General features: G+C 52.7%; 1 protein-coding gene across 1 annotated transcript in view; it reads right to left on the reverse strand.

Annotated features, from left to right (window-relative positions):
• Fbrsl1 (fibrosin like 1) overlaps window positions 1-14,303 on the reverse strand; it is a gene marked incomplete at its 5' end in the record, with an annotated part of 84,705 nt that overhangs the window by 15,852 nt on the left and 54,550 nt on the right. Inside the window, one exon of the mRNA XM_029556464.1 lies at window positions 12,909-12,938. Within this exon, the coding sequence (XP_029412324.1) occupies window positions 12,909-12,938 (30 nt within the window). The remainder of the gene's footprint in view (window positions 1-12,908; window positions 12,939-14,303) is intronic.

Genomic DNA, 14,303 nt, shown 5'->3' on the forward strand with positions numbered 1-14,303 from the left:
CAGGCAATACAGAGTGAAACTCAAATGCCCCAGAGAGCACACGCTTGTAAGATGCCATCTGTGGGAAGTTCCACAGTACACGTAATATAGGGCAGCCAAAGGGTGCTGCTATGACATAGTGGATGCTATCAGAATGCATCAAACTGTGTACTACAAATAGGTGCATTTTATTGCACATAAATTACAGTATGCTTCCCCTCCCTCTTCCCAGTCAACAGAAAGATGTGGTGTTGAAGCTTAAACAGGCCCAGGCCCAGGCCCAGGCCCAGGTCCAGGTTCAGGCAAGAACTCAGAGCAGCCTGGGGGCACCAGGAAGGTATTCCGGCACATGTGTAGGAGGCACCCCTACTTGGGAGAGGGGAGAGCCAGATCTTGCTTTGTTCCTCACGTCAAAATATCCCAGACAGACCACAGACAGGAATGTGAGAATGACTGAGCCGTTATGGGTATGAGAATGAGGCCATTCCCACCCATGCCACAGAAGAGGCAGCAGACTCAAGCCTGTGACATAAGCCACCTGTCACTAAGGACTCTTGCAAAGGGGCAAGACACCTAACCACCCTTGCACTCCAAAGAGTCATAAAGACACTTAAGCAAGAATTCATTTCCAGCTTTCTGATTGGTGGAGTTAAGAATACTCCAGAACAGTAGGGGGCAGAGTCCAGAGGAGACTGGACAGAGAGGTTGTAAGCAGTGTGTGTTGGGGGGATCCCCACCCATGTGCTATTCTGACTGCTCAGCTTGGCTCCCTCCTGGTGCCAGGCTCCTGGCTGCCATGCTGGGGAACTTTCTACAAGTTGGATAACTACTATGCTTTTGGGAGTCTCACTCAGTGGTGTTCCCCATTCCCTGGGGGCTGAGGCAAGGTAGAGGGGCTATAACCCAACTCCAGCTCTAAATGTGGCATGTGATGGCACTCAGTCCCTGGGAGAGCAGAGCTGCTTCAAATATAAGTCAGCACACATCCTAGCCCTACCACAGATTGCCACAATTAATGCTGGTGAGGCCTGGAAGTCCCCAGTTCACCTAAATGCTGAGAGCCTCCTGCCCAGCTCCGTTCTCCTGTCCCATGCCAAACTTTGTGGCAAGGGCTTCCCTACACCCTAACCCCCTCTTCCCTTTCTGCAGCTGCCATCTTAGGCTAATTTTGTAGAAGGTAGGGCAGGACAAGCCAAAGGTCCTGAAGGTCCAGGCAGTTCTCCCTCCTGCTCCTGGAAAGTTGGATGGGAGTGACTGCTAAAGGGTCTGCCTTACATGAGGCTCAGAACCATGAGGACCAGTAAGTCAATCAGTGGGTAGGAAAAGGAAGAAGGGATCCTAGGGGAAGAGTCATCTGTCACTGCTATCTGTAGACAGAGAACACCAGGCTCCTGAAGAACAATACCTGGACACCCCTGGGCAGCTTAACCAAACATTACCAGCCGATTGCCTTGCCCTGTTTATCTAGACACCAGTGCAAGCTGTATCCTCCCTGTGGCCCCAGGAGGTCTTGTCATCCTCCTGTCTGGGTTAAGGAAAGCCGCTTGGTCATCAGCTCCAGTCCTCGAGGACCATCTGGGCTGGCTTATAAAGTTCTTTAAACAAACCAAACCAGAACAAGTTACAGCCAGCCGAGAACATTCCAGGCTCCTCTCACACCAGACCAGAGCCTGAATGTCTCCCTGACTGTGGCTACCCCCTGAACCTCTTCTACCCCTGCTCCTGTACCCAGTGCTACTGTAGTCCCTACTAATCCCTCTTTGCATCTCATGAGGGTCTCACTCCACCTCAGAGGCCTCTCTGACTGCTTGTGGACTACCTATAGCCTCCTACACAGCAGCTCTGAGAGCTTCAGGTATTGGTACCCTGTGCACTGTCAGCCACCACAAAGCACGGGGGGGGGCGGGGGGGGGAAGAAAGCTATCCTCCCTCAGAGGAGGCTGCCCTAAAGTCTTCTCCTCTCCCTCTGTGTGAGATTGGGGTCGCGGTCCGCGGAGCCCGGGCGCCCCCGAAAAGGCGGGGGGGGGGGCGGGGGGGGGAAGAAAGCTATCCTCCCTCAGAGGAGGCTGCCCTAAAGTCTTCTCCTCTCCCTGCTGGCAAGCCCATAAAACATCCATTGCTCCACATGCCATCTTGAAGTAGATGAAAAGATGAAATGAGTAAGTGTAGGACCTAGGCTATATATGGCCTGCAGGCCAGAAAGAAAGGATGCTGGTCTTTCAGGCAGAGAGAGGAAATAAGCCATCAAGATCTTCAATTCCTCATCCAACCCAACCTCCAAAATCCAGGGTGCAGACCCTGTCCCTTGGCACAAACAGTAGCAAATGATGAAGCCCGAGTGTGTGTGTGGCGACCTCTGTTGCACCTGCCTCTAACAGAGGCCTGATGACTATCTTAAGGTGCCTCTGAGGAGTGCTCTGGCACAAAGGAGTTCAACCTGCTGGGAAGCCCTTTCCAGGGGTGTGGTGGTAAAGCCCAAACACTCTTGTGGGCGCAGATCCACTCTCTGGATTGAAACACTGGGCTAATGGGATCACCAGATGACTCCCCAGACTTCAAGAAAGCCAAGGGGAGTGTGGGGAGTGGAATACCCATCCCATTACCACCCAACATTAGCAAAAGCAGGCAGATAATTCTGTCCACACACTCTGCCTGGCACACCATGGCCTGACCTCCCTCCATAGACAATCTGCTCAGGAAGACTGAGGGTACAGGGCAGTAATCCTAGTGCTCTGCAGGGGGCCTTGACACTTGGCCAGGCTAGTCATGCCCATCCATGCAGGCTCTGACCCAGAAGACCTCAGTTCCCAAGACCTCTGGCACAGGTTTGGGCTGCCTTCCTAGGCAGGCACAGGGATGTTCCTTCAGCGCTTTCCCTTTTGCTAGGGCTTAATACAAGATTAGCTGGCCGAAGGCTCCATAGGAGCCTCAGGACTTGTGTTAGTAACTTTCTGTATATTATATACAGGGACGTGACTCAAGTATGCAGTTCTCCAATCTTTGTGTGAAGTGCAGAAGCAAAGAAAGGAGCACTTCGCACAGTGACTCATGTGAGAAATCCCCAGGCTGCAGATCTATGAGAGAATCATGCCTGGCCGCAAGACCACCACTATCCTCCAAGGTGCGTGAAGCAGGCCGCGGGCTAAGGTCACTGCGTGCTTTGTCTGAGCCGACCTGACTGGCGGGGAAGCCTGGGCTCTGACACGTACCGCAGCCCTCCACCCGCCGCGCCCCGCCCCAAACAAAGAACTCAACTCTAGGCAGGTGAGTGGGGTGCCACGCAGCTGGTGGCCGACTCCGCGCCGGGGCGAAGACAAAGGCGCGCGCCCCCACAGTGCCCAGCCTACCTTCGCCGCGCGCGCCCGACACCCTCACCAGGCGGCACCCCAGCCGCACACAGCCACGTGCGCCCCGGGCACAGCCGCGGGCACATCTGGACACTGTACGCCGCGCTTCGGCAGGGTATGCGTGCGCCGGACGCCCAGGGTCCTTTTCGCAACTGCTCCTCTAAGGGGATGGTGCTCCCCTGCCCTCGCAGCCCAAAGTCCCGCTTCGCTCACCGGGGCTCACAGCGCGCTCTGGCCTCGCGTGCGCTCAGGTTCGGCGCGCTTCGCGGTAACTGCCTACGGTCTCCGGCCTCACCCCAAGCGCTGCACGAATCCGGGAGGTGGAATGACTCCCGCCCGCCGCCCAGGTAGCCCCTTTCCGCTCCACCTGCTCTGCTGGAGCCCGGCCGGGGGCGCGCAGGTCCCCACTCCTGCTCTGCGAACTGCGGGCGTTCTGGGCGCTGCGGGCCCAGCGCCATCGGGCGGGCGGGGCGGCGGAGCAGACGGGGCGCGGCGGGGGCGGGGCGCGGACAGACCCAACTAATCCAGCCCCGAGGCGCGGATTTGCCTGCACGGGGCGACCCGCTGCGTCCCCGCTGACTAATCCGTCTCTTAGCGCACAGCGACCACCTTAAGAAACGCCCATGAGATTAGACTCCACTATCGTCACCAAAACAAGTTACAGACAACTGCTACCCCTCTTACTGAAGGGGAAACCAAGTCAGAGAGGCGCGGGATCAAAGGGCACAGCCCAGGAGCTGGGCACAGGGGCTTGACACGATTCCCACCACAAGGAACAAAGGTGCCACCCAACCCTCGGTTTTTCCTGTGAATCCAGATGCTACTCCAAGCCATTGCCACACTGAACAGGGCTGTACCACCGCGGCTATCCGGCGTGCCCTGGAGACTTTACAGAAGGCTGGAGACATGAAGCATCACCTGTTTCCTTGTGAGGCCAGAGGCACTGAACTGGTGGGGCCTTAAGAAGTTGAGTACCTGTTCCACACAGACCTGGGCACTTCTCTATCAGTATGCACACAGGTGACAACCAGAACGTAGAGCAATGCCATGACAATAGCAATGGGAGTCCAGCGACTCATAAAGCTTGAGGTGGAGGAAGGGGTCCCACCTTCAGAGGCTTAGCCCAGGCTGGGCATCCACTCTGGGAACACAGCCTAGGAATTTAGGTCTCCATGGTGAGCGTTAAGAACAGAACGGCAGGCTGGGTCAGCATTTTCTTTTTCAAATGATGTGCACAAACACGGCACTTGGAAATTCAGAGGTACAAGAGACCTGTCAGGAGTGCCAGCCTCAGGCAGTATCTCCAGCCCTTCCGTCTATTTATTTACTAAATACAGGTCCTCTCCTTACAAATAACAAAACGAACAACAAAACAAAAACAGGCAATAAATGCAAGACCATCCCAAATCCTGATGTTTCCTCCCATAAAATGACAAACTGACAAACTCTGTGCTAGATGCCTGACAGCCACTGAGTCACAGAGCTCTCATAGGCATCAATTTACCTACAGAGAAACCCAGATAAGGAGGGGCTTCCAGGTCATAGCTGGTTTACATGTCACGGTCAGACCTAGCAAGGGTCTGGCTGCAGAGACCAGGGATCAGAAGGCCAAGCTCCTCCTGGGGTGGGAGGGAGACTGGGTTTTGCAGGAACCCGAGATTCAGGCTCTGTTGGATGCAGGTGCTTGGAGCTAAGGGGTAGTTTCAGGGCAAGGTCACTTGGGATGGGAACCCTCCCCCTATGGTGAGGTCTACAGAGAGGCCAGTAGGGATGGTGTGGAGAAGGGACTACATGGCTCCCATGCTGGTTTTATCCATTCTTGGGCTTCCTGGCCCAGGGTAGGACCCTCCAGATGAGACTCATTTCTGAGACTGCACTCCTGTACCAATTGAGTGGCTGACTCAGTTCTTTGGACTCTGGACCACAGCTGGCCCTCTGATATGCCTAGGGGAGGTCGGTGATAGGCTGTGCCTCCCACCCAACCAATCCCTGTTGTGGGATTCCCAGGACAATCTCATGGGTATTTGCATTGAGGTGGAAGGTCCCATTGGTGTCCTCAGGTGGTACACAACTGGCCTAGAAAAGTTTATTGTCTTGGAGCCTTCTACAGATGAGGGGCCATGACACAGAAAGGCCCAGAGGTACAACCATGCTGCATCTCATTCCTTAGGGGGTGGCTGGGGAGGACCTTGCTCCTGGGAGTAATTTGGGGCCTAGGAGCTAGTGGGGTGGGTAGAGCAGGGGCCAAGAACTGAGTAATTGCTGTTAGAGAAATTTGAGGTCTATGGGAGACCAAGGCCCCCAATCTGAGGCTCCCATCTGGGGGGGGGGGCTTGCCTATCCAAACATCCAAACCACAGGAGAAGCCAGTATCCTGTAACAATTGTGATTGCCATTTCCTGTCACTCTTGAGGCTTCTTTGGGCACAGAGCCCTTGAAGAGGTGGATTATCAGGCATTTATCAAAGGGACTTAAAACCTATAGCCCAGAGACAGTGCCTGAGCCCTGCCCCCAGCCTCCTACCCTGGTCTAGGAGTAAAATTAGACTTTTAGAACCTGGGGCAGGCCTATCTTTAATTTTGTTTAGGAAGGAAAGTAGCTGTGATATGAGAGGCTTAATGAGGTTAGAAATTGAGAAGGAAGTGGAGTGGGAATAGATTATCAAGAGAAATAAAGGCAGCCGCCAGAGAGAACACTGATATTAAATATCAGGCTTCCAAACCAAATATCTGTAATCCATTCAGGGCTTAATGGTGGTGTTCAGAAGCACATTTATCCAAAGCCCATGGTTCAGCAACCCACATTGTAACTGCATCTGTCATCATTCTATGTCTTGAGGAAAAGGTGCTGTCACTTCAGGGGCTCCACCCAGAAGTGGGGGTGCTGGGAATATCTGGGGTCCTCTTGGTCACACTACTCTGACAGTCTTAGGGTACCCCAATCTCCACTTGGCCACAGCTAGTAACTGGGTTTCCCTGAGGGCCCAGCACTCTGCTTAGGATCACAGAGCAGGCAGACTGCTCCCTCTTGGCTGTCAATTTGTGGAGACAATTCATCAGAAGGTGATTACAAGGCTACAAGGCAAAGAACTGTGAACTGTGGCTATGTAACAGAAGTGTCCTGGAGCAGAGGCAGGAGCTAGGGTGGTAGAGTTGGGGCCTGTTGTACCATCTGCCTGCCAGTGTCAGGAGTGTGGATCTGCCCTGGGGATCTGATGGATGTGGACATCTGAGTCAGTTGGGCAAAGCATTAGGGTGGCTGGTGGTGGTCTCTTGTTCAAAGGGTAGAAGAGCTGTGCCCACCCAAGTCAAGTGCCAAGAGACACCACCTAGAAATGCCCACTGATGAGCAGGTTGTGGCTGACACCACTTCAGCACCTATGGCCAGCAGACCATGCTTCAAGAATTACTGCAGCAAAGAAGCTATGAGGAGAGTGCAGAGTGGCAGATCACACCACTTCAGAGGACAGGGCCCAGAGGAGAAAAGCAGCCAAGCTGAGCAGAGCCCCAGGGCCTTTGGAGGCCATGGGAGGTTCTGGGCCAGATACCAGGTCCACTCCAAATTCCATGACTACAAAAGCCTGCATTTTGCACTGCACACAACAGACACATGCAGCAGCCTGCTGGCCCTACACCCATGTCCACTCGATCTCAGAACATAACTTCATTTAGAAATAAGGTCTATAATCAAATTAGGGTGAAGAGCCCTCTCCTGGGTTACCAGGGTTTGGTGTCCTTGTGAGGGGACAGTCAGCGATGCAGAAGAGGCAGCTACAGCTTAGGGACATCTGGAGCTACCAGGAGCTAGAAGAGATGGGTTCACCAGGATATGGGCAGAACATCAGCTGCTGACTACATGGGGCCAGTGTTTAGGACAGCCATGCTGTCCTGTACCACTCTTTTGGGAAAAAATGAGCCATTGCTACCCTCTTGCTTCTTTAGGACAGCTGAATACTGTTGTACATTTGCTAATGGTTGCTAAATATTAACCACAGAAAAGCTGCCCCTCACTGCTGGCCAGCTTTAAGCCCATTTTCAATACATACAGTTCTCTTGCCTCACAGCTGCCCTAAGGAAGGAACTATTATTTCCATTTTTAGGCAAGGAAACAGGTTGGAGAGTCTCTGGGAGCCCATGCAGTCTGTGGTTACCCTTGGTGGGGGCTGAGGGCACAAGCCATAGTTTGTGTATGGACAGGGACAGGGAGCAAACTGCTGCAGAACGTTTAGCCTCCAACTCTAGCTACATCCATGAAGAAAGCAGAAGACTCAGAGCCCACCAGCTAAACTGCATTCACATGGACATACTCAAGTATGCTCTATGAACATGAACATACCTTTCTTTTTCACCTGCTCTGTCCTACATGGGTTCACTCTGACAATTTTCTTTTTAGATAGGATCTCACTATATAGCCCAAGTGGCCTTGAACTCACAGCAGTCCTCCTGCCTCAGTCACACAAATGCTGAGATTACCGGCATGTGCCACCACACTAACCCCCCAAACAGCAGCCAGGGTGCCTCCCAAAGCTCCAGTGATAGTCAACACCAAGAGAACCCATGGAATATGCTAGATGCTATTCTTGTAGCCCTATATGTAAAGTCATGGGAGAGGCAGGGCTCAGGGCAGCCCTGGGTTGGGTCCAGTGAACCAGACCTTCTCTCCTTGACCTTCAAGGCTGAGCCTCAAGGTCCTGTCATTTGGTTCTGGACTTCTGCTCAATGCTCCTGAACTCTACCTTAGAGAGCCTGCCTGAGACTGGCTGGGCTTACTCTTCCCCTCTGCCCTGAGGTGGGGACCACCCCTGCAGGCCTCCATCCAGATAATACTCCCACCCGCAGAGACCCTAGAGATCAGCAGGCAGAAGATCTAGGGGGTCTATAGCCAGTGGTGGCCTTCCAGGTACAGAAGGGAGCGGACCCTGCTCAAACCACCACCAGATGATAGGCACCTGACTGGAGGGGAAAGGGTGGCTACAAGGATCACTCAGCTGGGCACCCCACATCAGCACCTGGAAGGACAGGGCACACAGACACCACTCATCAGGGGCATCCATCAGGTACCTCTCTGGTCTATCCAAGTTGGAGCTGTTGGCAGACCTACTCAAGAGCTAGATGGCCAACCCTGCACATGAGTGCTGGTGACCCTGGGCCTCAGCTTCCTGCTATGCACAAGAGATGTATGGTGGGATCCTATAATCACCCATGGGGTCCAGCCCTTCTCTAGACACCTTTATTCCACACTATCTCTGATGCTGAGCCCTTGAGGTAGGGACCAGGTACCCAGAAGAGGAGCTTCCACATTCCCTCCCAGCACACTTTCTGTCCCTGGGACCTCCTGAGTTGGTGTCTTGCTACCTACAACCCAGGGCTTTCAACCTCCCTCACCTCCCTGCTGACCATGTCTTCCCACTGGATCCTGAATCACAGTAGGAACTCTGTCTTCTCAGAGGCCTTGCCTGTAAACAAAGCTGGTGGGCAAGAGCCACCTTGAGGTTGTCTGGGGCCAGGAAGTGCCTGCCACATAGTGGTGGATGCTTCTGCACTGTTGGACCCCATGTCTTCTGCTTAGCGGGCCCCCTAGATACCAAGTCCAACAGTTGGCTATGCAATGGTGAATAGGGTGCCAGGCAGCCTACTATGCCTGGTGCCTATCTTAGAGACCTAAATATCAAAGTCCTTGGACTGTTTACTGAAGACCCTGCTGGACTTAAGTCCAAGATATTTGGAGTAGTAGCAGAGGACAGCGGGCTTCAGCCACATCACAGCCCTGAAGTCACCTCAGGAGGAAAGCCATCTTCACTATTGTGCCTGACCTGTGTTGTTCCTCACAAGATGACTCATGTGGGGTCTGCTGCCCCCAGGACAGAGTATGAAGCCCATCTCCTGGTGGGCATCCCAAGGACTGGCTAGCCACAGGGCTGAGGCCATATGCAACAAGGAGGAGTCTTGGCGAGATGGCTGGCTGCTGGGGCCACTTGGGCAGAGCTGGCAGCCGGCTGGGGCTTAGTGGGCTGCCTAATGAGTCCCACACAATTTTTCACCCATATTTTTCCAATAAAAAAGCAGTTAAACACAAGACACACCTTCTCAGAGGGGCCATCTGTCTGCCTACTCCTGAGCCTGCTGCGAGCCCTCCCTGCTCCACCAGCTGCCATAGTGGAGTGCAACTCTGGTGGGTGGGAATATGGAGCTGTACTGGGTAGGGCCAATGAAGCTTGTGGGTCCCTGGGCTGTGTGTAGCAGTGCATGTCCGTGTGTGTGTGTGTGTGTGTGTGTGTGTGTGTGTGTGTGTGTGTGACATGGAATACTGAGCTGGATCAGGGGGTAGGATTTCATGGGAGGGAATCTCAAGTGGTGATGAGACTTAAGTGGGGTGGGGGCTGCTGGAGACAGGGAGGTGAGAAGTTTCCCTGTCTACTTGAAGGAACAACCCCAAAGTGTCTGCATCCTGACCTTCAGCAATGTCTCATGTTCTCTCTTCCTGGGAAACAGGCAGCAGGCAATGACACGCTGAGCTCAGATTTTGGCAGCTTGGAAGAAAGATGCCCAGAGTCCAGAAGGGCCACCCTTGTCCAGGTGGATGTCTAGCTCCACTGGGGTATCCAGTCTCTCCACCCCTTGCCGCAGGGCTGTCCCTAAACCCAATTTGTGTTTGCTGAGTCAGTACCACAGCTCTGGCATACTGAACCTCTTGTGGCTTTTCTGTGTCCTGCCCAACAACAGTCCAGCCATCAAAGTGGCTATGTGCACTTTTTCACTGCTTCCAGGCTATTATGCCAAGAAATGTGAGACACTAGCTGTGTAAAGTACCAGTTCCCAGGGTCTGCAGTACCTCTGATGGCCCTTGTGAATGTGGGCTGTTGAAGGCTTCCTTCCTCCACATCCACTCCATCCCAGTGCAGAAAGGCCCCTCACCCTCCCAAGTTCTCACTGTGTTGAAAAGGTAGGGACATTGTCACCTCAGAAACAAGGCAGTCACTTGATCTCGATGCACTTCTCAGCAGGGGACCAGGCCTTGGCAAAGCTGCACCCAAGAGAGAGACAGGGTCTGGCCATTTAGAGCTCAGAATCAGATAGAGAGAGCAGAGTGTCCAGAACATTCATAGTCCCCAGACACGTGAGCCCAGCATCTAGGTAGCCAGCATCTTTGCCGTGGCAGCAGCCAAGAGGTCTGGGCCATGATCCATGCCCATGTTGGGGGTACTTGGGAGGATATGGCTCTCACAAAAATTCCTCTAATGTACTCTGAGCTATTAAAGACATCCTTTCCTGTACACAAACTCTCTGTAAAACTGCCAGTGGCCTGTCTTCTGTCTCAAGACTGCCTGGGACACAAATGCCTCTAGCTCTTAATGTCACAAAGAGACCCCAGATACTCATAGAAACTGCAACTTGGGTTAATAGGGCAGACATATGACCTGCTCCAAAGGCCCACTGCCTCCTAAAAAAAGCCCCCAGAACAAAAGGACATTCACTGATGGCTGCTCTGTTCCTTGTGTATGCCAGTTCAAAGCCACCAGAGTGACAAACAGACATACTAGGGAATGGGACAAGGGCTGCCTTGGTCACCCTCAAGGCTCTGGTTCACTCTTATCATCACAGAGACTCAGTGAAAGTGACAGAAGTCATGCTCTCCCAACCCACTTGGGAAACTGGCCTGTTAAACAGCCCCACTCAGCCCCTACAGTAGAGACCTCTCTGAAGGTCTTATTTCACCGTCCCACTATGTGGAGGCAATAGAGCCAGGCATGGCACTGGGCAGAAGACCAGCAGGTTCTGGAGGGCTGGAGTAAACCCTGGCAACTCCCTGATAGCAGTGATAGAGGCCAGCTGGCTGTCCTAGCCATTTGCCCTCAGATAGGTGATGAATTTTCTTCCTCTGGAAGACAGGAGGGAGAAGTAGGTGCTTGAAACCCCCTTCTTACCTCACTCCATCCTATCTTCTCTGAGCAGCTCTCAGCTACAGAGAACACATTCTCCAAAAATTGGTTTTAAACCCAAGGTGATATTGACGAATGTGCAGGCTGAGCACTCTAACAGGTGCCTGTGACCTAACACCTAACTTCATTAATGATATGGCGAATCCAGGTGTGCCTACTGAAACGTCAGGTTTGTCTAAGGCTTGTGGGTGGCGAGGAGGCAGCAGCTCCAAACAGGGAATGGTACAGTTCCATCTTCCCCATAGGTTTCCCACCCAGGGCCCCAGCAGCTCCTCCTGGAACATACTGACCTCCAGGGCATTACCCCAACATGTTCTGTCCAAGGGACCTTTAAGGAAAGTGTGCACTTCATGGGGACACACAATGAAGGGCAGCACAGGGATTTGAAACCAGACAGTAAAGGCATGAGCTGACAAAGGCAGGATGGGTGACAACCTTTGACAACCTGGGGCCTCTTGATCTGAGCCTACCCAAGCCTACTCTTACCAAGTAGCCAGAAATTGCTCCATGGAGCCCCACACAGTAGTTCCTACTCAGATCAAGTATGTGTGGCCAGAAGACACCAGAAACCCTTAATGCGCCCTGCAGACCCACACAAACAAAACTCCTTTCATAAAAATTTGCCTTGGGGCTGGAGAGGTGGCTCAGCAGTTAAGAGCACTGACTGCTCTTGCAGAGGACCTGGGTTGATTCCCAGCACCCACATGGCAGCTACAAACTGTCCTTAACTCCAGTTCCAGGGGAATCCGAAGCCCTCTTCTGACCTCTGCGGCATTGTACAACACGGGTGCACTCACATACATGCAGGCAATACACTCATACACATAAAATAAAAATAATAAAGAAAATATTAAAAAAAAAAAAACCACCACCACCAAACTTGCCTCAAACCAAAACCTCTATCCTGTTCCCATGCCAGCATCTGTGTCTGGGACACACCTTCCCCTTCTTGTTCCCTCCTCTACATTTGGGACTATCATGTCCAGCTCAGCCCACTTGCACCCCAGTTTCCTTGGCTAGGCTTTTGTTTGTTCAGCAGCCAGCTGTTAAGCACAAGAGAGGACCCTGAGCCAAAATGCCCTTGCCTACTTGGGAACATGTGACCTCTGATAATACACCTCCATTCCAGTCTCAGATTCTTTGACTATCTTGTGTGTTAAGGTGTCACCTGCAGGGCTCATGAACCAGGAGAGCCCTGGGAAGCTGAGGTGGTGACAGATGACTCCTATGCTGAACACTGAGCTCCACGAACTCTGGGCTAATGGGGACATTTTGTTCTGAGCAATAGAAGTTAATGATGACCAAGAACCAGCCCTGGAGGTACCTACAGCTGCTCAGCAAAGCCCTGGTACCCACCTTGTGGCCGGCCTCAGGGCCTGAGATGCCCTCCATCAGGGCCACACAATGGCCTACGTGAGCTCCACACCTGGGGTACCTATGCCACTGCCATGACAAGCGTATCTAGCCAGGCAGACTGGATAGCTGTATACAGGGGAAGAAGCTCCCTGTACTGCCTATCTAACAGGGAGAACCCCCAGATGCTGGGCTGTGCTTGGCTTTCAGAGCTTACCCTGCTCAGTCAGGGTTGGTAGACTGGGTAGCCTGGGCCAGTCCATAGGGAAGGGAGGGAAAGCTGGGCTCACCTTGTCATCCACGCCGCTCTCACTGTCGCACTGTGGGGACAGAGAGAGAGAGAGAGAGAGAGAGAGAGAGAGAGAGAGAGAGAGAGAGAGAGAGAGAGTGAGTCAGGGCCTTTCACATCATCAGGGACACAGGACATAGATGGGCATCCCTAGCCATAGCTCAGCTGAGAGCCCCTGAGCCTAATTCTGGGAGACAAGTGTTGGTAAGGTCCAGGGGTGCACTGAGAGGGGCTGTAGGAGAATAGGACAGGGACAGTAGGGAGAAGAAGGGGACATAAAATGGTTGGCTTGCTTCAGGGTGGCAGAGTCCAATCCCCGAGGACTAGGTCAGGCCCTGCAACCTCAGAGGGATATGTGATGCCAGGAAATGTGTGAGGGGCTTTATACCTTGCCCAGATGAACCCACTGTTCCAGGGACCCCCATGGAATTCCCCACCCATGTAGTCTTGTGATGAAGGCCTAGGGTGAGGCTGCTCCACACCCAGATGAGATGAGATGCAGAGGAGTTGGATGGTACCACAAGGGCCTGGTGAAACAGTAGCACAGAGACACACACAGCTTCTCAGCAGAGAGCCCATGGTCCTTCTCCCAGTCTGAACTTCAGGAATTTAACTGGAGATGCCTGCAACCCATCCAGTTGCTCAGGCCTCAGGAACAGATTGTAGGCTGTAATGTTGCACTTCTGCTGTGCAGCATTGTGCCAGTCCCTTGTCCTCTGTCTTGATCTATGCTTTAGTAAACCAGGGACAACCTTTCTTGGTGGGAATATAGGGGGCAAAAGGAATTTGCCCTCTGTCAGGACTAGCCTGAGGTGCTTGAGGTGGAACTCAATATAGTCAGATGACCCTTTTATGAGATCCACTTGTGAGCACAGCTGGTTAACCAGAGATTGTGATAATCAAGAAAACAAATCTTTGCTTCCCATCTTCAGTTAGAAGCTCTGAAAAAGGACACACTGCCAGAGAACAATGCAATTTCCTCTAAAAGAATAAAAAGAAGAAAAACCCTTCCTAGCAATTGCAATTATGATACATTCCTGTCAAATGAATTATACTGATGAAAATAAATCTCCCCGAGACACAGGAGAGGGGGATTAGACTCCAGTCAGACGTGTGTGGTGCTGGCTTTATATGTTGTACTCAACCTGATTAATACGGATCATCAAATTATACTGCCTTACATGGCCCCAAGTGAAGGCCATAATGTCTTCAGTGACAAAGTTCAGAGTTAGATAAAAATGTGCCCACTAGCCACTCACTGAAGTTGAAGTGCTATTCTAGCTCAGGGACAAGCTGGGCAGCTGGGACTGGCATGTGCAGTTTTCTGAGGCTGGCAGGCTTCACACCTGCAGCCTATTGACCCCTCTGCCTAGCCTTGTGGGATGAGCCATGCCCT

Source organism: Nannospalax galili, unplaced genomic scaffold (assembly GCF_000622305.1).
Source record: "Nannospalax galili isolate Female #2095 unplaced genomic scaffold, S.galili_v1.0 scaffold566, whole genome shotgun sequence".
NCBI classification, from domain to species: domain Eukaryota; kingdom Metazoa; phylum Chordata; class Mammalia; order Rodentia; family Spalacidae; genus Nannospalax; species Nannospalax galili.